The 22,708-nt window shown below is 36.4% G+C and overlaps 3 protein-coding genes and 1 pseudogene across 4 annotated transcripts; 2 read left to right on the plus strand and 2 right to left on the minus strand.

Moving 5' to 3' along the window:
- Nucleotides 1-606: 606 nt before the first annotated feature.
- LOC114526688 (ELMO domain-containing protein 1-like) lies at nucleotides 607-22,623 on the plus strand. 2 transcript variants are annotated; one of them, XM_028548252.1, is made up of 11 exons: nucleotides 607-735; nucleotides 16,611-16,650; nucleotides 18,328-18,494; nucleotides 18,897-18,925; nucleotides 19,493-19,590; nucleotides 20,180-20,309; nucleotides 20,428-20,536; nucleotides 20,677-20,701; nucleotides 20,960-21,028; nucleotides 21,258-21,391; nucleotides 21,487-22,623. In XM_028548252.1, exons 3-11 carry the CDS (start codon nucleotides 18,347-18,349, stop codon nucleotides 21,687-21,689), a joined length of 945 nt encoding a protein of 314 aa, XP_028404053.1. In that variant the 5' UTR covers nucleotides 607-735; nucleotides 16,611-16,650; nucleotides 18,328-18,346; the 3' UTR covers nucleotides 21,690-22,623. The 2 variants fall into 2 exon arrangements, with proteins under 2 accessions (XP_028404053.1, XP_028404052.1); XM_028548251.1 differs by lacking the exon at nucleotides 607-735 and having other exon boundaries at nucleotides 16,494-16,650.
- LOC114530816 lies at nucleotides 3,847-8,353 on the minus strand (annotated as a pseudogene).
- LOC114530826 lies at nucleotides 9,138-14,044 on the plus strand. Its single transcript, XM_028552437.1, has 12 exons — nucleotides 9,138-9,200; nucleotides 9,446-9,621; nucleotides 9,855-10,086; nucleotides 10,398-10,540; nucleotides 11,100-11,206; nucleotides 11,435-11,591; nucleotides 11,767-11,955; nucleotides 12,382-12,487; nucleotides 12,577-12,738; nucleotides 12,967-13,119; nucleotides 13,451-13,561; nucleotides 13,763-14,044. Exons 1-12 carry the CDS (start codon nucleotides 9,138-9,140, stop codon nucleotides 14,042-14,044), a joined length of 1,881 nt encoding a protein of 626 aa, XP_028408238.1.
- Nucleotides 13,575-16,436, minus strand: LOC114526714. The gene is made up of 7 exons (XM_028548254.1): nucleotides 16,130-16,436; nucleotides 15,285-15,347; nucleotides 14,707-14,790; nucleotides 14,495-14,576; nucleotides 14,287-14,350; nucleotides 14,035-14,170; nucleotides 13,575-13,841 (listed from the first exon to the last, which is right to left on the minus strand). The coding sequence occupies exons 1-6, from the start codon at nucleotides 16,153-16,155 to the stop codon at nucleotides 14,160-14,162; spliced, it is 330 nt and encodes a 109-aa protein (XP_028404055.1). The 5' UTR covers nucleotides 16,156-16,436; the 3' UTR covers nucleotides 13,575-13,841; nucleotides 14,035-14,159.
- Nucleotides 22,624-22,708: the final 85 nt, after the last annotated feature.

The raw sequence follows: 22,708 nt of genomic DNA on the forward strand, positions 1-22,708 counted from the left end.
ATTGAACTGTAAACAAACTGAGCTGTTTGAGTTCACTGGCACTGTTCACTGTTCAGAAGTTAATTGGATAAAAATAGGCAATCTATGTGTTGTTATCATGAAGTACCAGGCCAGTCACAATATTATGCAAGCCGCCACTGACCGCAAGAAAAATAGAATTTTTAGTTTTTTCATAGGCAACCCAGACTTTGACTTGCGCGTGTGATACTCGCGCGCGTGTCGCGCTTACGTTGTTTACTTCGTCTATATATTATGACAAGGTAGGAAAGAGTTTATCAAAATATGACAGATATACCTTCGTAAATGTATAATTATCTAAAAAATTACTTGAAGAAACGCCGCAAAAACTACAACCTAATAATTACCGATGATTAGACTACATTATCCTGCAGTTTCCATGTTTTTAAACAACATCTAAAGCCTTCAAATTAGCGAAATAAAACAGGAATTCATACGGAATTTTGAGAAAACTATCCGAGGGTCACTCCGCCTAAGGAAACGTCATCTTTTTTGAGATATTAACTAAACGCTCATTGGCTTACCTGCAGAACCACCAATGAGAACCAATGAGCGTTTAGTTAATATCTCAAAAAAGATGACGTTTCCTTAGGCGGAGTGACCCTCGGATAGTTTTCTCAAAATTCCGTATGAATTCCTGTTTTATTTCGCTAATTTGAAGGCTTTAGATGTTGTTTAAAAACATGGAAACTGCAGGATAATGTAGTCTAATCATCGGTAATTATTAGGTTGTAGTTTTTGCGGCGTTTCTTCAAGTAATTTTTTATATAATTATACATTTACGAAGGTATATCTGTCATATTTTGATACTCTTTCCTACCTTGTCATAATATATAGACGCAGTAAACAACGTAAGCGCGAAGGGTCAGGTAGCACGTCTCGCAATGTCCTACCTGATTGGTCGAAACAAGTGTTCCGGTTTCGAGGGTTTCAAATTAGCCACTTCCGGTTTCGAATATTTACGTTTTTGTAGAACATTTTTACCAAAGCGTTTTTGTTTAAAAGAATTTCGCAGGTAAATCGTTTCAATAGTTTCAATGGTCTCAGGATATCAAGGGTTTCAAGGCTTTCAATGGTTTCATTGGTTCCAAGGCCTTCAATGGTTTCAATGGTCTCAATGATTTCAATGGTCTCAATGGTTTCAATGGTTTCAATGGTTTCAATGGTCTCAATGGTCTCAATGGTTTCAATGGTTTTAATGGTCTCGGGGGTTTCAGGGGTTTCAATGGTTTCAATGGTCCCAATGGTCTTGTGGGTTTCAAGGGTTTCAATGGTCTCAAGGGTTTCAGGGGTTTCAATGGTCTCGGGGGTTTCAGGGGTTTCAAGGGTTTCAGGGGTTTCAATGGTTTCAATGGTCTCAAGGGTTTCAGGGGTTTCAAGGGTTTCAGGGTCTCAATGGTTTCAATGGTCCCAATGGTCTTGGGGGTTTCAGGGGTTTCAAGGGTTTCAGGGGTTTCAAGGGTTTCAATGGTTTCAATGGTCCCAATGGTCTTGGGGGTTTCAAGAGTTTCAATGGTCTCAAGGGTTTCAGGGGTTTCAATGGTCTCAAGGGTTTCAGGGGTTTCAATGGTCTCAGGGGTTTCAATGGTCTCGGGGGTTTCAGGGGTTTCAAGGGTTTCAGGGGTTTCAATGGTTTCAATGGTTTCAGGGGTTTCAATGGTTTCAATGGTCCCAATGGTCTCAGGGGTTTCAATGGTCTCGGGGGTTTCAGGGGTTTCAACGGTTTCAGGGGTTTCAATGGTTTCAATGGTTTCAGGGGTTTCAATGGTTTCAATGGTCCCAATGGTCTCAGGGGTTTCAATGGTCTCGGGGTTTCAGGGGTTTCAAGGGTTTCAGGGGTTTCAATGGTTTCAATGGTTTCAGGGGTTTCAAGGGTTTCAGGGGTCTCAATGGTTTCAATGGTCCCAATGGTCTCGGGGGTTTCAAGGGTTTCAATGGTTTCAGGGGTTCCAATGGTTTCAATGGTCCCAATGGTCTCAGGGGTTTCAATGGTCTCGGGGGTTTCAGGGGTTTCAAGGGTTTCAGGGGTTTCAATGGTTTCAATGGTTTCAATGGTCCCAATGGTCTCAGGGGTTTCAATGGTCTCGGGGGTTTCAAGGGTTTCAGGGGTTTCAATGGTTTCAATGGTTTCAAGGGTTTCAGGGGTCTCAATGGTTTCAATGGTCCCAATGGTCTCGGGGGTTTCAAGGGTTTCAATGGTTTCAGGGGTTTCAATGGTTTCAATGGTCCCAATGGTCTCAGGGGTTTCAATGGTCTCGGGGGTTTCAGGGGTTTCAAGGGTTTCAGGGGTTTCAATGGTTTCAGGGGTTTCAAGGGTTTCAGGGGTCTCAATGGTTTCAATGGTCCCAATGGTCTTGGGGGTTTCAAGGGTTTCAATGGTTTTCAATGGTCTCAGGGGTTTCAAGGGTTTCAATGGTTCCAATGGTCTTGGGGGTTTCAAGGGTTTCAATTGTCTCAAGGGTTTCAATGGTTTCAGGGGTTTCAAGGGTTTCAATTGGATGCGCTTTTACAAATATATGTTATCTAATATCTACATTAAATTACAACTATTTACCAAAGTTACAATAATTAGAAATATGCTAGTTTAAAAAAATAGTCAAATATGATCAGGTCATCAGGAAGAGCATTCCATGCATAATCCATATGGACCTTAGCAGCTGCCATACTAAAAAAGAAATTATGATTATCTAATGATTTTTTTCAATAATCATGTCTTTTTTCTCACAATAGGGAGGCTCCTTCATTTGTAGTGCCAGCTGTATGACAGTATGAGATTCGAAGAGCAAAGGGAGCATCCTAGCTGGAGTTTTATTGGTTGTCGTTATCACGAGTATTTTTGTAACCTAAATTGAGTTATTTAAGGCGTTGTGTGTGTGTTTTCTAAATTGGATTTGCAACCGTGCTAAATTGATTTGAACTGTCTAAATTTTATATAATTTTATCTGAAATTGATTGCGATTATTGTGATTATTGCGATTGTGAAAATCAGAGTGCCAGGCCAGGAGTGGTGTAGATTTCATTTACCCTTTTTGGATACCATTCAATTTTGACACCGTAAATTTGTCTTTTACTGTGTAAACGTAACATTCTTCACATTAATTAGATAAGTATGCAATATATACTAATAATACTACAAAAGAAATAGTATAATATAACAACAAAGGTGATTATAGAAACTCTGGCCTCGGATTTCGCGTTTTTGATGGACGAAAAATTTCCATTATATCAGAAATATTTCGCGAAATTTAAAATATAAAAGGCATTAAACTTCGCGAAATATTTCTTATTTCATAAAAATTCTTTTTTTGGAGTTACTATTGTATTATTTTATGATTAAAAAATGCGTTATCTATGCTAACATACGAGCTCTACATCCATTTTGACGGGGTATTTAATTTCGGGAAAATTTCGCGGAGTATTTTCAAAATTAAATACGATAATTTTGACAAAAATACTGTCCCTAAAAGGGAAAAAATCTGGCCAAAATTCGAGGTAAAAACTACCTTGTAGCACGCTGCTTAACTTATTTTGCGTAAAACATTGTTTTATTTGAATTGCCGTAAACTTGTCGAGATATCTGTTTACGTTTATAAACAAATGTATTTTCTACAACAAATTCGTTTTTTCAAAAAATCTCCTTTGTAATTATACTAAAACAATATTCTGAATATCGCTAAATAAAAACCAGGACTTCGTCTCATTTTTTTACTCAGCGATATTCTCGGCGATATTCAGCTCGCCTTCAGCGAAACTGGTAAATTATCAAGTTTGGTAAACATGCAAACTGATTAAAATTCATAACCATAGACATAGTAATTGTTATTACTTTTATCGTTCTTTCAGTTTAAATCGCAGTAATTCATCTCTTACCAACACTTCGTTGTCTTTTTTACCTATGGAAAGGTTAATTTGTTGCCTTTTCACTATCTCCTCATTTTGGTAGTAGTCCATTAAGTAGTTGAAGAAGATATGTGTCCCGAAATTCTGCTGACAAGAGCTTCTTAAACGCCGCGCATTTTTGCTGTTATTTTGACATTCTTGTACGCTAGTTGTGATGGAGTTTGCTTGCGCACACAAGTTGATATCATGGTACTGACATAACGGCGACTTGTGGGGATTAGAACTGGCGTGGAATCTGTCACCAAGCACGTAACGTTCACTACAACCAGAGAGTGGATGGCATCTACCAACCGTGCGATCATTTGATTCTGTAGTATCAGTACTGGCCTTATACTCTGGCGGCACAATAGACGGGACATTGTGATTCTGAAAAGATATATCATTTTGTTAGACGTGTACATTTTTAATAATATTTACGCCTCATTACGCTTTATAATATTTTCGTGTTTATTGACTGAAAACAACAAATTTTTAAAAAAATGAGTAATTCTATTGCCTTGAAATTTGCAAAGCAGGACAAAATCGTCAGGCTTGCTACGCCACTGTATACATATGTACATGCAATATTATATACACTATATCTACATGCATGTATTGTAATTTTAATAATTATGAATTACATCTTTGGGTTCCTTTCCAAGTATTGGTTTTTCGAAACATCCACTTCTTTCACCCCAAAGCTCTTTCGAGACATTTGGAGCGCGACATTCAAGATGTCGGACAAAGCCACAAGGTGTGTCGTTGATAAAGACCATTGGTGGATACTTGAGCGACAAGTAAATGTCTGCAGCATCTCTGACAGACTCGGTCAGGGCAAGAAACTTCGATGCAACAGTACACTGAAATAAAGATCGTGAATCTTCATATAAACTCCGCATGTGCGCGAAAATTGCTATATATCTATACAGTTATTCCTGCCACCATGTGACATAAATTACTCCTAAAGAGTCGTTTTTTGGGGGGTCAATTTTACCTTAAAATTGACATTTTGGGGGACCTTTTTTAGAAAGATGCCGTACATAACATACCACACTTATATGTTTTATGTGTTAAAAAACTTACTCCGTGTCGACAAACGAAATGATAAAATCCACCAGTTTTTCCAGGAACTTTCGAAAATGTATGACAAGGACTTAACCCAACCATGATGGAACAGTATAAGCTATAAATATCACCAATGAGAGCGACCTATGGAGAAGAGCATTTAGTAGGAAAAAAACAAAATACAGGTAACGATAATCTCATTTGATTGCAACATACTTGTAATAGCTTTATATAAAAAATACCTTTGACTTTCCAGAGGTTTTGATTTTACACCTGCTTGCAACGACAGTTAGCTGCTGCAAGCTAAGGTCCTTTAAATTTTCAATGTCCAAGCTCTCGTTGGTTATGAGCTGATGGAGTATAGCAGGATCACCTAAAGGAAATGTTGTATTATAATCATGGACGTATTTTGACGACAATTACGTCACACTGCTTCATGCACCTGCGATTTCAATGTTAATACAGACGTTTTTTCCAAACAAATATATCGAACATTATAGTAGCTACAATACAGCACAATTTAAACCATAAATTTAACTTTCGAATCACCTTCTTTCTCCGACGTTAAATGGTTGCTTTTCTTATCCATTTCTGTATTATAGCATGTGGTGTTCGCCGTGGCTGAGGGAACAATGAGTGGCATCTCCGCTATACCAATCTGAAAAGGGTTCTTGTTGCGGGTGTAAACAACTCTTTCAACTAGTTGTCTTTTGATTTTTTCCAGAAGTTCGTTCAAAGTTAACCCCCCTCTTTGATTTGTAATGTCGGTCTTTTCATAAACAATCTGAAATGAATTAAAATGGCAAATTTCCAATATATTGTAAAAATACTAGTAAAAAATATTATCGCCTTCACCGGGAAAATGTTAAGTAAGTTCTACTACTGTACCTCGGCATTACTGCAACAATTTTTTCATTACCGTCACCAAGGCAAACTTCTGGGCAAATCCCACATATACCACATATTACATCGTTCAAGTCCCTTTCAGTTATTGCTTCAAACATCAAATAACCATTGTATATTAGATCCTCAATGTATTGCAGTTCACTCAATGACGGATTCTAACAAAGAATTAACTCGTGAGTAGATCTATAAAGATAATTAAAATTCTAAAGCCATTTTACATTTGTCAAGCATTTAGAGCATACAAAAATTGCTAAATCGTGAAGAAAAATATTCTGGACTTTCGAAGTTTAATTGTTGAAACAGCACTGTCACATTATTACGGGTGCTGGTGAAATTTTTACTCATAAAGATCTCTTTGAAGGTGAAGCAGTCAAACAGTTTGCTGATAAACTGTTCACTCGCCAACAACGACAGTTTTTAGGGGGTATCACACCTCGACGATTATTATTATACATGGCCTACGAGGTCGGAGTCAGTGGCCTGTGGGGCCCAGCTGCCCCAAGCGTCACGTCGTGTTTGCTAAATTTTGCTATTATGGATCTGGGATTACTGAACAATGCGTGTCGAACCTAAAAAGATTCCTGTGTAAAGTGTCTACAAACAAAAAGCACGGTCAGAGCTCGAGTCCTACGGGACTATGGGTATGGGGGCAGAGATTGTTGCAAGCAATACAATAGACCTTATGCATAATGACGTAACAAGCCGTGACACCTGCAGGAAATTCTGGTCTTTTAGGGAAATTTTAAATTTTTCGCCGTTGCTACTCAGACCAGAATTCCCTGCAGGCGTCACAGCTTGATGCGTCATTATATACATAATGTCTATTTAGGTAAGTTAACAACTTATTTTAATTGCAATACTCATATCATAACTTATTACCTCTTTAGATTTAATCTGCATCATTGCCAACTTTGCTCGGATAACGTTTGTGAGTGGATGTCCTGTCTTGAAGTACTCACGAATTTCCAGTAAGATATCAAAGGATACCATCAGCTTGTCAGAAATATTGAAAAGACCTAAAATACATGTTTGCTTTTGTTATACACCATGCCTTGAACACAAGATACAGGATTGAGTGGTTAACTAAGAACATCGGAACTAATAAGTTAGTCTATCATTAGCAACAGGGGAAGGGAAAATGTACTATTTCGCGGGCGCATCAATAGGAATTTCCAAAATCCCGTGTTTTTTTTCGCTTTGCGTCGCCGGAATAAAGTCCCGTAGTATAGAACATGGTGTACCTACAAGCTAAATTACTTAAATTTAAACCTATATATCATGATATTCTTGTAGATTCCAAGTATTGCTTCCAGAATTTAAATTATATGCTTCTGAAAACTCAAAATTGGCGTCGCGTTGCCGCTTCGCGTTCGGTCTGTGTCGACCTTTAGACGATACTTACCAATATCGAATGGGACTGCTTGGTGCATAGCTTGGCATGCGGAGTTACTGCACATCTTAACTTTGATGGAAATAAGTTTGAACGGATTCAGATCGGTGATGAGGTAACAATTTCCCTTCTTGCCTGGATGGGACTTAGGTGGAGACAGGGGAGAACCACATTTCTGGCAATCGCTACAGCATGGAACAAAAACTTCTGGCCAACCATCTGAGATGCCTTTCCAGGTGTTAACGTCATGTTCCAATATTGTTTCGATAGTTGTCTTTTCGAATTTATAAGGGAGCTGCCTTGCCAAAGCGATATCAACTGTGTAGTCCCTTGCGGATGCTTTACTGTTTATATCAGGCAATTGTTCCTCTTCGGTTGGATTGTCAGGTAATGAAGATGGTTCAGTCTCCTTGCTTTGTTGTGCTAAGCAATACATGTGCAAATGTATGCAATTACACTTCACTTTTTTGTGCTTTCCTTTCGCCATATAACCACGACAATCTTTGCCAGTACACGACATACCCTCTTTTGTTACGTCAACGTGACAAAAACCAAGTGGATTGCTGGCTGTTGCCTCTGCGTAAATCGCGTACTTGGTGTGTGAAATTTTTACAACAGGCGCAAAACCATTGTCTTTTGCAAACTGACATGCTCGCGAAAGACTCTCGCTAATGGTGCTGCTACATGGGTAGGTTGTCAGCGATTCATTGTTGACGGAAATCTGTTGCAAAGGGTTGTTTTTTTATCTACTGCCTCGTTTATGTGTTCGCAGGTAAACTGTTTTGTTTCGCCAGAACTAACATGCATTGCACGTTTATCTTTGCAGTTGTTATTCAAACACATCCAATTACCACTTTCATCCTTTGTAACAAAACACCTGTTTCCACGTTTAGTTGTCGCAACTGAAACAATTGATTGGGTTACGGTGACTGCGCTAGAAATTTTTACCGCAGTTTTGGGTCTTTTTTCTGACGTATGCGATCCACCAATAAATTCACCGCAACTCGAACACTCTTTGGGCTTATAGCGATTGAAATACTCAGCACTGCATTTCGGGCACTGCCCTTTGCCACGTTTTCTTCCCTTCGAATCCATATCCAAATATTACAATAATAAATTACAATAAAATACGATCACTTCTCAACGAAAAAATTGTATAAAACGCAACGCTCTTACTATAAGTTTGACAGTTGATGAAGTAATCATGCATGTTTAAGCTATTGTTCAATTTAGTAACCCCTTGTCAGCACTTTTGACTTTCCTTAAGTTTTGATTGGACAAACAATAGAACGCCATAGTTGTTTTTACTTTTGCCAACGCGGCGTATTTACAAAGTTCAAGCCAAAACAATGGCTTTAGCTAAAACAGCATTTTTTTAAATTGGGATTAAAAGCAAAATATTTACATCCGAATCCATAACATGAAGAAAAGTTAATTAGTGTTTTTACAGTTTTCTACAAAAGTGACTAATATCTCATACTAAATTCGTGGTTTTTAACATACATTTGAAGCTTTAAATTTTTTTGCCAACACAGCTTCTTTTTAAAGTGCAAGCCATTGTCATTTTTAATGGAGCTATACAAATCTGACTAAAACAATTTAAAATAAATTTTTCCTGGAGTTCTGATACGTTACACCAAAACACAAATGATGCATTGTTTTCATGTCGTCGATCAAAACAATTTTTAAGCACATTTGGTTGGTTGAGGAGATCGAACAATCAGATTGTCAAAGTTACTTTTGACTTGCTAACACAGCATATTTGTAAAGTGCAAGCTAACACAAAAACACAATAGAAGCAAATCTCACACTGACCGTGCACTGACGAGAGACAAAATAATCAAGGACAGGTGTAATATACAGATCTACTTAGCTTATCATGAGCTCGCCAAAAAGTGATGAAGACTCCATTTATTCTGAGACAAGGGATAATGAAGAAGAGGTGAGTTAAAAATTTCGATTACAATTAATGTATACATGCATGATAAGCCGTTAGGTTAGCGGTAGAAAAGAAACCAGTGGCGTCGCGATGCAGGCAGGGAGGGAGCTGTACCCCGCCCAGCGGGCGATTTCGCCAAAGTATTTTCTATTGCCAAAGAACAAAATTTGGAAAACATCTATAAATTTGACTGAGCAGTTTCGTTTTTTCATAGTATATAAAACTGGTGTTTTTATTTAATTCTATAGTGGGGAGAAACGTCTTTCCACGAGTTATTCGCAGAAAAGCAAGGCCAGACGTATATAAAAAATGGCGAGGGCTGGGTGTTATTTGGAGATTTCACTCTTAAATTTTTGGGGGAAATGAGTTGTGGCAGCTGGGTGTGCTCATGTACGGCCCGGGTTCTTGGTCAGTACGAGCAAAGGTATATCAATATCGTATTCTTCTCTTGTATATATTTTATATTGGTCTGTTCTGTTCTGACATTTTCATACATACCATATCACCCGATGTAACGATATTTCACCCAATGTTTTTGAATGCAAAGGTAATATTACTGTATAACCTATCCCGTAAAATTTTGACAGCTCTCTCGCTCTCGTCTCGAGGTGTACTATTTTGGTTTTAGTTTAAAATTTCATGCTTTGTTCATCGCAGGAGAATTGTGATACCAGCCAGTGCGTTTGATTCAAAACCGAAATTTCTCGAGAAAACAAGAAACGCATTCGGTGGCGGCCTGTTCAACATAAGTGATGCTAACGTGAGGGATATTGAGGCATATTACAATTACCTCAAAGAGGAATACTACGCAGGGAGTCCCAAAGCGTATTACGGGGTCGAGCTAATTGGACGGCAAAAAGAGACAGGCTACTGGTGTCTTTCAAGGGAGGTATGGGCATTAACGTTTTTTTTTAAATCTTCATTGAGAATTGCGCAAAAAATAAATGGGACATGCATGCAGGTATTGCCATTGTTAAAAACTCCCAGTGCGTGTTCACTTGCAACTGGTTAATCCTGCCTCTTTTCTTAATCTTCGAAATACATGCACAGTTATGTTATCCACGCGGACATGACAACCGCAAAGTTTTTTTTTTCATTACTTTCTTCACATCCATGCGCTATATGTTGCTGTGGCGTACATAGCGATGTAAAAATCCCATTATAATTACTATGTATCTATAATAGTTTGTTTCATTTCAGATACAAATAAACAATGATGGCCAGTTTCTTAAGGAAGAAGACAAGAAACACTATTTTAGCCAAACGGATCTGACGGATTTTGAGCTTTTCCTTGAGGAGCGATTATTAAGCGACAGCTCAAATTTGTTGCTAATATGCCAAAGGTTTGTTCATTTTTTACCAACAATTTACTCCGAATACAATCGATTTCAAAATCACAGATTAAAACAGTGGCGGACACTGTCATATGACCCACATGAAATATTGGGGGTAGGCGTTTCGAGAATTCTAGGGAAATTTAGGCATGCCCCCCAATTGAAAAATAATGCATAAAATTGTATTGTAAAACATATACCGTCGCGTGAGAGACTGAAGTATAATAGCGTTAGATACTACAGACATATAATATTATAGTGAGGTTGATTAAAATTGTAATTATTTGCACCAGTTCACATCTCCTTCCCTTGAAGAACAAAGTATAAGATGTCGTTTAAACACCATTGGTGGGTTAAATAGTAGCAAACATAAGATGCAGCAAATCTACGACGCGTATATGAGGAGAAACTATTGTTTTACCTATTATTCTATACAGTTTTATGATACGGAAAAAAACTAAAACTAATTTCCAAAACTGTTTTTATGTCACGTCCGCGTCGTAGATCTGGACTTTGGTGCATCCTAAGCTCGCTAGTGAACCATCTGAGCACAATCCATTTCATATAGATTTATCGAGGAATCATTGGCGTTCAAGGAAAATACAATGGCCTTCAAGTTAGCGACAGCATTTCTTCTGCTTCGTCTCTTAAGAACAGGCGATAATAACCATTGGGGTACGCAATTTTCAATATCTTAACTTGGCATATAATTAGTGTATGCATGAAATCGTTGATGCAACTATATCTATGGCATAATTTCTAGTGGTATAAAGGTTTTCTTAAACAGGACGTTATAAAAGTCAATTCTCTAAATACTCGTGCTAGGACATTTGCGTACGAGGTTTGAATCATATGCACGGTTGAATTGAGTTAATTCGAGTTTTCTCGCATATTTCATTATAGACGAGAGTTCAATCTTGCTGCTACATTCCACCATTGCAGAGCGAAATGTCGGGAAATCCTTTACCCTAGATATCCTTTCCAAGGCACAGGGTGTTAATCGTAGACAGCATTCTTTACTGCTGGCTGGTGGAGATCAAAATAAAACAGGAACATCTGTGTAAGTCAAAATATACTATTATTCTGTCCAGTTAACAAACATCTATTTATTAGGGAAGTACATAAACTGAAAAAGCATCCCTCATCAACAAAAAAATGTAAAACGTTTTAATTAAACATTATACACATGCTCTATTTACTCATTACTATTTATGCTTCAATTTTGCGCTCTATAGGGCAATGATTCGAAAAATTTTGACACAAACTAATGTAGTGGTCATGATAGACGATCCAATAATAACGCCAGGTATGGAAGAGTTTCTCCTGCAAACAGGTAGTGGGCTCTTTGCAGGGTCGATAGCAGGTGGATTAGCAGCACCTCAAGGAAGTTTGCTTTTGACCTCTAACAACGATGTTTTCAATAGGTAAGAGAAATCAGAGTATTGACATGCACGAATCAATTTGTATTTAGTTGTACCCTTGCAACAAAGTACGTATAGAATAGTTCATGATCATGAATACAAATATATATATATATATATATATATATATATATATATATATATATATATATATATATATATATAAATTTCGCATGACATGTGGTATAACAACTGCCTAAAATAGACAAAACATTTCTCGCCCTTACGTCGTGACAAGGACCCTGGCTTAGGTCAAAACGTCGAGAGGTGCTTTGTCTATATTTTAGGCAGTTGTCATACCACATTTGATAAGAAGCTGTTTGAAGACGCTGCTCTCTAGTTATATTGGAACGTATCCATGCACAAACATATCATGCATATAAGTCTACGGAATTCCTATATATACTGTGAAAATATTAACATTTTCAGAGCCGATGGGAGGATCATTGTGCTAAAATACCGAAAAACGCCATTTTCGGTAGAAGACAGGCAAAAGCTTAAAGCCGGCATTGGATCAATAGCTGAAATTCACACGGTATAATGTTATCTGAAGTTATCGTGTGTTCGTAAGATTTTCGCCACAGGATATTCAATTTTATTTTATTTTTACCTTTACTTATATAGGGGTTTCTACTAGCATGGGTGATCAGAATGTTTCCTTTTTGGCAACAGCAATTCCCGACAATTTCCACCCTGGTGGAAAAAATTTTGTCACGATTAGTTCCGCCCAAAATTCAAGACAGATGGCAACAAGGGGCTTCAGCTATTATAGCAACATATGCGATAGTACGTTCACCTTTCGACCAAAAATGTGTAGACGCTAGGGTTAGGACATGCGCTCGATCGTCTGACAAGAATCGCACCTACGTACGCCTTCCAGTCAGAGGAACGGAGTGCATTCTCGGTACTAAAATTGTATTACCTGTTTGAACAGGTATCTTTCGCCAGGAAACAAGACACTGACAAATTCCTTTTATGTTGATTTTCCCTCTCCAATATGATGTTCTTTTTCAGTTTGAAACATCTGTAGGCATAAAACCACGATGCAAGGATGCAATTATGAAACTGATTCAAGATATGGCTGTGGAAAAGGGCAATGATGGCCCAGATTTATTGGAAAAATTAAATACATGCCTGATGGAAAGACTGACGAGGGATGACGAAAATGTACGTAATTGAATAAATTCAATTGATAATAACTAACTAAATTTCGACCAATTTGGCAGTGAAATACCATTGATGCAACCAAACGATGTGGTTTTCACGAGCTAATTATTACTTTACGTTCGTGTACCTATTGGCTTTGCAGGCACTTGTCATTAGGGCAGTTTTCCACTAGGTCGAATTTTCTTTTCTATTGTGAGAATTCAACCGTAGCGGAATACCTTGACCAGTCACAATGGAAAAGAAAATCGAGCCAAAAATTTCATTCATTCAAATTCAGCCTAGAGGTTGCTCATACAATATCGAATTTATAACTAATTATCGTTTTTCTCAGGTTATGAAATGGCTTAACCCATTAACGACTGTTCCCGTTAACCAACAATATGGCCCAGCAATAGGAATAAAATCGTCTGTTCTGGACACGTTTATCAATCTAAAAAGCAAGGTATGTTGTCATAAGATAGTCCTGTGTACATTAATTAAGTGCACCTAATGACCTTGATTGTGAACCCATATGAAAAGAAAGTGATCACGCAACACTTTGCAATAAATTGAAATCCCCTAAGAATAAAGAACATACCTGTTTTACATTTTTATTTTTAATGCGAATCTGTATACACTGTTTAATGTACCATCTGTCACACAGGATGTTTCAGCATTTCTGAAGAGTATGTCAGATAAAACATCAAGCACATCAATGATGTTTGCTGTTCAGGATGACTGTACTATAACAGACATAAAAAAACGAAACGAGGAGAAATGCAAGATGGCCAAAGGTTGGAAAATTCCAATTGCAGTGATAAAACCAGAAGCACTGCACATAATTAATGGTAAATATGTCATATATGCTATAATGCTCTTTAGTGCACAAATAGTGAATAATAGAGTGTTTGGGATGTCATTTCAAGGGAAACTTACAAAATCTTAAATGAAAATGGAAAATATCTTTGATTCCCTGCATATCATTTATTATGAGCAGATAAATTCAATCTTGAATGGCCAATTCATGAAAGTGAAGATTCTGGGGATAAAGCAACATCAGATCAGGCAATAACTGAAGAAGAAGAGGAGGAATTAAATAATGTAGAAGAAAGGCTGATTAATCTAGGAAAAGGTATTAATATTTAATCATAAAACTTGTATGAGTGTAGAGATGATTTTAGTTCTTGCCTCCTGTCCATATATACCATATTACATCCAAATGAGATGGACATGAACCATGTCTTGCATAGTTCTATAATTAGTTGCCATTAATTATTAATATAATTCATTATCATTTCTTAACGTGTAATGGATGAGATTTTGTAGTGTGTTTGTAGTGTGTACACACATACTGCAGGTAATTAATTTATTATTTATATTTAGATTTTGTAAACACCTTGTGTGGTAGCACCAATGAACCAGAAAGAGAAAATGAGCCTGCCCCTGTAAGTGGCTTGGTTAACAATTTCTTGAATACTCTAATTTCTAACAGGAAAATCATGTATAGAAAAAAATTAATTAAAACATAAAAAAAACCCCATGAAATCCTCACTACTCTTAGAACATTCAATTGAATTAATTACCTTATTATCTATATATCTAATTTACCTGGTACTTATTATATTATCATGTCTCACTTTTAAAACTATATAGTCCTTCTTATCGCCAAACACAGCAAAATGGTGGACAACACTAACACCAAATAGAAAAGAAGTATTTCAAAAGGTAAATTCTAGTATAGGTAAATTCTGTATAGTGTTAATACAGCCCTGCTTGACAATTCCTACACAATACTTAGGAGTTAGGATAATTTGAAATGCTTCTTTATAGGGTGTCCAAGCTGGGATAAAGCTCTCAACCTTTGAAGAAGAGACAGACCCTAACCCAAAAACTACAAAAGGCAAGTGATTTAGACGTATTAAAACGCAATATAAAAATAAAACAAAATTTTCATATGCAATAAATATTTTGCAATCTCACTGCCTTTAAATATTTACAATAATAAATAACCAATCTTCACTTGTACACACACTTAGATAAGGCCAAGAAACGGCTGTTTGCAGAGGGGACAGTCGGAGTTCAAACAAGAAGAGGTACAATATGCAAATAATATTATTAACTATATGTAAAAGCTTATATACTGGTAATGTAAAATTAATAAAATAGAATTTTTACTCAAAAAATACCTTGCAGTCAGGCAGAACATTTCAAAAAGCTCCCCAACAACAGAGCACTGCCAAGCATGTGGCCTAGTAAGTCCAACAAAAGATTGGTCTAATCAGTGGGTACAGTGTGATGGCTGCGATAAATGGTTTCATTTGTAAGTAGCAATATGTTATTGAAATATCAATTTCACAAAATACAATCAATACACTCATCGTAACTCTATGGAATAGTCTTCCAAATTAAAGAAAATATTTTTCCAACATATATTGCTTCGGGGAGAGACCCAATTTAAAATTGTTACCCCACACTAGTCAACGTGCCGAAAAAATATTTCAGAAGACTTTTAAATTGATATTACATAACTAATAAAATCGTTTTCTATAACCTACAAAATATCTTCTTATAGGGAATGTGTAAAGTTAACAGCACTACCAATGGAAGAAGAACCATGGCAGTGCAACGATTGCGCATAAAAAAACATTTGTATATTAAAACTGACAGTGCCAGATGATTTCTGGTAGTTTCGTACTCTTGTCATTCATTCTCCTGCCGTTTTATTGTGCTAGATTGTGCTATAGTGTCAGTATTAATTTTTTTTTGAATTTGGAATTGATATTTTCAACGATGTCATATAAAGTATAAAACAGCAAGTTGTAATTTATAATTTTTGGGATATTAATAATAGATAGTCTCGAAGATATTTGCCGTATAAATATACAACGCTACAAAAGCTACCTTTGGTCGAAACTATCACGGTTAAACACTTTGTTGCATGCATAAAACGTTTATATAACTTATATAAGTATGTCCTTGAGGTACACGTATAACTGCTGTCCGCAAATATGCAAAAATACGGGAATCTTACCTCCATTGCTTGTCCTTCAATATCATGGTTTCAAATTATATCGCTGTTGTTGTCGGTCGCCAGAATGATTGAAGAAGCGCATTATCACAGCAGAGTCTACTTTACAAAACTCAGAGCAATTAATAACTATTAAAAACAAGCAAAAACCAGAAAGTAAACGTATATATACGAGTATTTTTTCATACATCGCATTGCGCCATGACAGGCATATTGACTTCCGGAAATTAACAAATATAATTAAAATTCTAAATTCTATTCTATGATTGGTTCGAAACCCTTGAAACCCGAAATCTCATTTTAGCCAATCAGGTTAGATCTTGCGAGAGGTGCTACATATCTGAGCGCGAAACGCGCGCGAGTATCACACGCGCAAGTCAAAGTCTGGGCTGCCTATGGTTTTTTAAAATCATTTGAATTTGTAAACAAAAAATCAGAAATAGACTGGTAAATTCAAACACACTTTATTCATCTTCATATATAGTAAAAGGAGGAAATTATTTCTACAGACAGTTTCTTCAAGGGTAAGTAAAACCTTAGCGCAAATTGATTTACACCTCATTGATTACATCTGAAAATATTCTATATCGACTATTCGTCACAACTGTTTAATACTGTGTTAGCAACAGAATAAAACATAAATATTCTGTGCGAGTATAGAAATTGATGTTAAAACTGAAGAATATATTGCAGCAAAACATACATCACCGATTTTAGGAAATAATGACCTTATTTCTTTGTATGTTCCATATCCTATATAGCCCAGATCTACAGTACTGTTTCACGTACCGTTTCACGTTGTATTAGCAGTATTTGCACATTTGCAAGCTTGAGTGTATGCAGTAAGATCTTATGTGATGACATGATTGGAAATGTCACATGAAATCATGGAAGGAGATAAAGTTTGAACTTATGCTATATTTCATCTGTTTTCTTGATTGCTTAGTGCAGTGAGAAGATGAAAACTGAAACATAATATTTGTGCAACAGTGCAACTTAAGTTTATAAATTAATATTCTTTCTAATAAAGGTCACAATTTTAATATATATGTATTTATGAATTACATGCAAAGAATAAAAAATGCTATTACCACATGGCAAGTACATATACTAAATCTGTGCAGAACATTCAGCAACCAATAGACCTTTCTTATAATGACGTCAAACGCGGAAAGTCTGATGTTACACGAAGTTTTATTGGCTCGATAGGTTTGTGGAGCCAATGAAATTTCGTGCAACATCAGACTTTCCGCGTTTGACGTCATTATAAGAAGGGTCTATTAAACATTAACACTGATCACCACACAGAAAGTGTAGACATCTTATATGGATGTTTATGCTTGTAGTGAAGAGCACTGCAGGTTGGTGCTTCACCTGATTTTCATGTGTGGAAAGTTTAAGACTAAATAATTGCCTTAAGATTATAGGAATGTGTTTTGTTCAAAGATCTTAAAGAACAGTTTTAAATATTTTATAATTACCGACAATTCACTAAAGAAAAATTTGGAGCATGTTATATTAAGAAAGAAAAGGCTATGTTGTAATTAAAAGGCGAAATAACTGATTTCAAACACGTTTATGTAGAATAGCTAATCAAGGATACCAGAAAAGATGGCATAATTTTTCAGAATGCATGACCAGAAGGATCAGTGAGGAGAAAAGTACCAAATGACATAAAATTTTAATAGAAACTAGTCCTCCAAAGAACATCAATAAAAGAACATCTTTTATTACCAATTTATATAGCACTAAAGTTTGATAAAGAACAGCTATGTGCATATTAAGTATGCAATTGTGATTCTCTGCCGAAATTAGAACGCCCAAGACATACCCCTGCATTTGACATGTACATTTGCCCAGAATTGGCATAAAAAGGGCTTCTCTGACAGATGAAGATTTTTTCATAGAAGATGGCACAAAGGGTGGGGGGGGGGGTAGGTCAGCACAGGCAGACAGAACTGGTGATAACTTGGGAAATCTGTATGCCAGATTCCTTCTATTTTGTCCGCCCCAAAAATGATAACGCCTGTACACCTAGGTGAAAGAAGGTCCAAAATAGTCAAAATAAGTCCAAGTAATTGATAGGATGATGCATTGAGACTGATTAAGTCATACATGCACTAGCTTAGGTAATATAATTGTTTTGCCTTGGGCATAGAACCTGTCTTTCATTGCAACAATACTTTATGTTATTTATTTAGAGTTCTGTAGTGTGTAATAATGCCCCGCATATCGAAAGAAAAGCTGTCTATATTTTACTGGTATCACAGTTTTATTAAATGGGTTCTTCACATCATTACGGGAAGGTGTGAATTGGAGCGAATATGTCACAATATTAAATGTCGTGTTACCTGCAATTTTAGAGTTGGTGAGTATCTTGGTCTTGGCAATTCAGCAACTTCATGATTGACTCCTGATATAAACTTTTTAAAACTGATTAAATCGTATTCAAATATGCCTGTTGACTGTTACACTGGGAGTCTAAGACTAAGAGGCTTAGAGTTTGCACAAAGAACTGTCAACCCTTATTGAATTAGCTGCATATATATCCAGCTGAAAACTATGCATTTTATCTTTCTGTCCTTTCAAACGGACCGTTCTTCTTCACTTTAAATCTGGCTGTCATCTTATAGAGTCACTGAGTGTTTGACTATAGAGTCCACGACTAGTTTCCATTGGCAACCCAACGCAGGCTACTTAATATTATCTATCGTTGACTATCTCTTAAAAATTCTTTGAAAATTTTAAAGACATAATCTCCTTATTTTAGAAAATTCCCTAAAAAATTCAAAATCAAAGGTTTGTGCAATTTGTTGTACATGTGAATTAAATAATTTTTTCACGCTATAAATTTGAAAATATGGTATCATTACGTAGGTAATAGCGTTACAACCCATAGAAATTCCCCAATACCTATAGTAGTTTGAACAGCAATACACAGACGTCTGAAAGTGCGGCTCATAGTGATCGAAACGTTGTGATAATCCTAATTGTTAAATGTCAATAGACTGTTTATAAATTATAATGACAGTATAAACTGACAGTTTAAGTGTTAAACAATTTCAAATGACTTGGAAATATTTTTGGGAAGAAAAAATCTTTCTTAATTCAATTGTTGCAAGAGATTATACTCTTGGAAGAGATAATGGTTGGCATTCCGTTCTTAGTAGATTAAAAGGGATTAATTAATATATGTATTATCGATTACATCTTGTGTTATATGAACTGGTGGTAATTTCAAGAATGTTATTGTATATATTATGTATATGTATACGGTATACCAGAAATATTAAATGGCGCTGCATGTGAAACTCTTTAAACCCTGCTTAGTTTTTCAATTATTAATCACGTTTAACCTCTTTTTAGCCCCTGAGTGATATTCTCACTTCAGTTAACATCGATGTTAAAAGCTCAGTACAACATGTGCTAACTACGAAAAAGATCAAACCTGAGGAAAATCTAGTGTGAGTCAGTGAACATCGCTATGCCTATGACATCGCTATTAAAGTATCACCACCTACTGTGTCTTATCCATCCTAGAATGAGATAAAAATATATACAGTACATTGAGTGCAAATGTTCACGGAATGTGTATACATAAATAGTTTGTAGCTCCCTGACTGGGGAAAATTTATATACTATATGCAGACACATGCATGGTTTTTAAGTCCTTATATATGCATGTCAATATCTGAGCTGTTCACTGTTCAGAAGTCTGTTTGAGCAATCCACTCTAAAACAGCTTATCTCTAGTCGGAACCTTGAAAAAGAAAAAACACCAGAACGGCCAGTCGTTTTTCCAGATGAAGATCGAAGAATAACCAGAATACTTTTAGGGAGTGCTCGTTCAGTGCAGTATGACATGCACAACTCGAGAACCTTGACAATTGCTAAATATACCCCGTCCCCGGAGTTTGAAAGCATGCTATAACTATATTTTCTAGTTCACCTTTATACCGTGTTATTTCATTACTTGCATTGCAACTTGCGTTCAAATGTTTCATTATAATACGCCTGCAAATAGCTAAATTGACCATAAACTTCTTCCTTCAGATTCATCGACAGATTCACAAAATCGTTGACCCAAATTTGCGGCTATATCGATCTTATTGATATTGTTGAAAAGAAAAAAAATGTAGCGTTTTCCAGTGAAAACAAGGAGCACGAAGAGAAATTATTACAGGTTTGCGTTCTCAACTTAACTATCCGTGTAGACAGATGAAATAATTAGCAATAGTAAGTTATCGAGTGATTTAGCTTTGAAAATATACTGCTAAATATACTGCTGTCTTTGTTTATAGTTATGGTCGTTGTTGATGCCAAGTACCACATTAGAAAGTCGAATTTCATCGCAGTGGGGAGAGATAGGGTTCCAGGGAAAAAATCCACAGACTGATTTCAGAGGAATGGGTATGAGTGTTTTTTATACATATTCAGCAATTAGTTGAAAAAGGTACCCATGGATGTGAAAAAAAAACAGTGCATGTTTGGATAACCACACGATTAAAACGGAAACGATATGTTGACTTCTTAATTTTGCTTGATTTCAGGAATTCTTGGATTAGAAAATCTTCTGTAAGTTTTGCGTAATGGAACTTTTCATGGTGTCTTGAAAACAAAATATAGCTACAATAAACCGAAACTAAACATTTGAATTGATATTGTATATAGCTACAATAACATTGCATTTTGTGACGTTGAATGGCGTTTAATAATTTGTAGAGTATCTAAACTCTAAAGCACTTGAATTTGTAGTACTGTTATTGTATACTGTTATATATACGAATTTCATGTACTGTATATGATGAGTACAATGTTTTAATCTAATTCAAGGTATTTTGCTAAGAATCAAAATGACGCTGCTAGAAAAGTGTTATCAGAGTCCCACCATCCAAAATATTGGTACGTTTAGAGGAGTGGTATCATTGATACAGTAATTTCGAGCGAAATTGAGATATTTTTGCATTATATTTAACGATTTAGTGCCAGCTAGCTAGCATATGACAATAATATTCTGCTATCGATTTCAAAGTATAGAATGTACCCTGAGCCTGAGGCAAATGAACCTATTTGTGATACTACGCGGTAGCAAATAAACTATTTATTGATAACCATCCTATATATTTCTTAGGTATTCCTATGCCATAGTCGGTATAAATATCACCGCTTTGTCCGTCGATTTGCTGAAATCTGGAGATTTTAAACCTCACTTCTACAATATAACAACCGAGAAACCCACACTGGATGATTTTCACAAAGTTTACTGTGAGTATATTTGTCTTGCATTTTAGAGTAGCATTCAACGAACTTTCCCTTGGTCCAATAATTTGTTTCACTCAAACGGGTATTTTTTCCTGTAGGTTGTTTATTTCGTGAATTTAGTTCATTCTGGTTGGAGCAGAAGCCGGCCTCTGTTATGGAATTTAATCGAATAAAAGACGCATTTTGTAAGAATCTTATTTCCAGTCTTCAAGATCCAGCAGCGGTTCTAGCCGTGGACGCTAAGTGTGCTGATGTCGACACTACCTCAGTGAAATCTTTTACATCTCAGGATTTTGACTAACAAACCATGTCATAGTATTTCATGGTATTTTCCGTAAGTCTCCGTGCATGTTGTTTCCTATTAATTCGAAAAACTAGATCAATCTGTTTCCCCATCCCAGTGAACATCAATTGCCCATGGTCTGGCATCATCATCATCTGTTTTGCATATTAATTTATTTTGTCAATGAGGTCGAAATTAGTGGATGCCCTTATTCTGGGAAGACGAGTCGAATTATCGATGTACCGGCAAATCTGTAGCGAATATATTCTCAATGCCTGAATGGAAGCCAAAGGTTTCGCACATTATCTGCGTATATGATAATGTTTAATAACGATCTTAAAAATATAGGAAATCTTTAATGAAGAACTAATTTTAAACAATATATTGTAGAGCAAAACAATTTTGTAGTTGTTCGTTAAAATTTATCTCAAGAGCTTCAACCCTGACGGAACGCGGGTTGAACCCCATGCAACCCCGCAACCCAGGCTCTTCACCTAGGCCCTCCCCCCCGCTGCGGGGGCAGTAACCTAGATAAAAAGCCTAACTTGCGCGGTTGCTAGAACTCCTGCCTATAGGTCTGAAATGGGGGATAAATAGGTAGCACGCACGCACTTCTTTCTACTTCATACAAGCTTCTTCATTTGATTTTCATATCAGAATTGCATGTGTATAATTGAACTCGACGCTATAAGCGTAACCCCTGTGGTCTTTTGACCATTATAAAAAGTCCGTGTTGTCGGGGTCGGTACGTCCCTATATGAACAAGCTTTGCTATTGGTTGATGATAACAATAAAACACAATGAACTATATAGAAATTGATTTCTAACACTGTTCACTATTGTTACAAAAAGGGCAATCACAAAACTCGTTCATATTAGGTAGATACTTAAGGCGGTGTTACACTATGCAACTTTCCTTGCAACTTGCAATGCAATTCTACTCCTGAGGCATCTAAAGTTGACAAATACGAACATTTCTCACGATCTGTTAATGTTTTCTTAGCATTTCGAACCCTCTTTACTAATGAACATCCCTC

The sequence above is a fragment of the Dendronephthya gigantea genome, unplaced genomic scaffold (assembly GCF_004324835.1).
Source record: "Dendronephthya gigantea isolate DGI-Jeju-01 unplaced genomic scaffold, DenGig_1.0 000001F, whole genome shotgun sequence".
In the NCBI taxonomy this organism is placed as follows: Eukaryota; Metazoa; Cnidaria; class Anthozoa; order Malacalcyonacea; family Nephtheidae; genus Dendronephthya; species Dendronephthya gigantea.

Excerpts from the sequence above, each read along its gene's own strand:
- LOC114530826 (XM_028552437.1), top strand. The coding sequence starts at position 9,138 with ATGAGCTCGCCAAAAAGTGATGAAGACTCCATTTATTCTGAGACAAGG. Across the intron at positions 10,087-10,397 it reads ACTGGTGTCTTTCAAGGGAG|ATACAAATAAACAATGATGG; the intron begins GTATGGGCATTA and ends GTTTCATTTCAG. Across the intron at positions 12,739-12,966 it reads TTATAGCAACATATGCGATA|TTTGAAACATCTGTAGGCAT; the intron begins GTACGTTCACCT and ends GTTCTTTTTCAG.
- LOC114526714 (XM_028548254.1), bottom strand. The coding sequence starts at position 16,155 with ATGATATTGAAGGACAAGCAATGGAG. Across the intron at positions 14,791-15,284 it reads ATGTTCTGCCTGACTGCAAG|TGTTGTCCACCATTTTGCTG; the intron begins GTATTTTTTGAG and ends ATTTGGTGTTAG. Across the intron at positions 14,351-14,494 it reads CATTGGTGCTACCACACAAG|AACTATGCAAGACATGGTTC; the intron begins GTGTTTACAAAA and ends AACTAATTATAG.
- LOC114526688 (XM_028548252.1), top strand. The coding sequence starts at position 18,347 with ATGCCCCGCATATCGAAAGAAAAGCTGTCTATATTTTACTGGTATCAC. Across the intron at positions 18,926-19,492 it reads TAAAAAATTCAAAATCAAAG|CCCCTGAGTGATATTCTCAC; the intron begins GTTTGTGCAATT and ends ACCTCTTTTTAG. Across the intron at positions 20,310-20,427 it reads ACGAAGAGAAATTATTACAG|TTATGGTCGTTGTTGATGCC; the intron begins GTTTGCGTTCTC and ends CTTTGTTTATAG.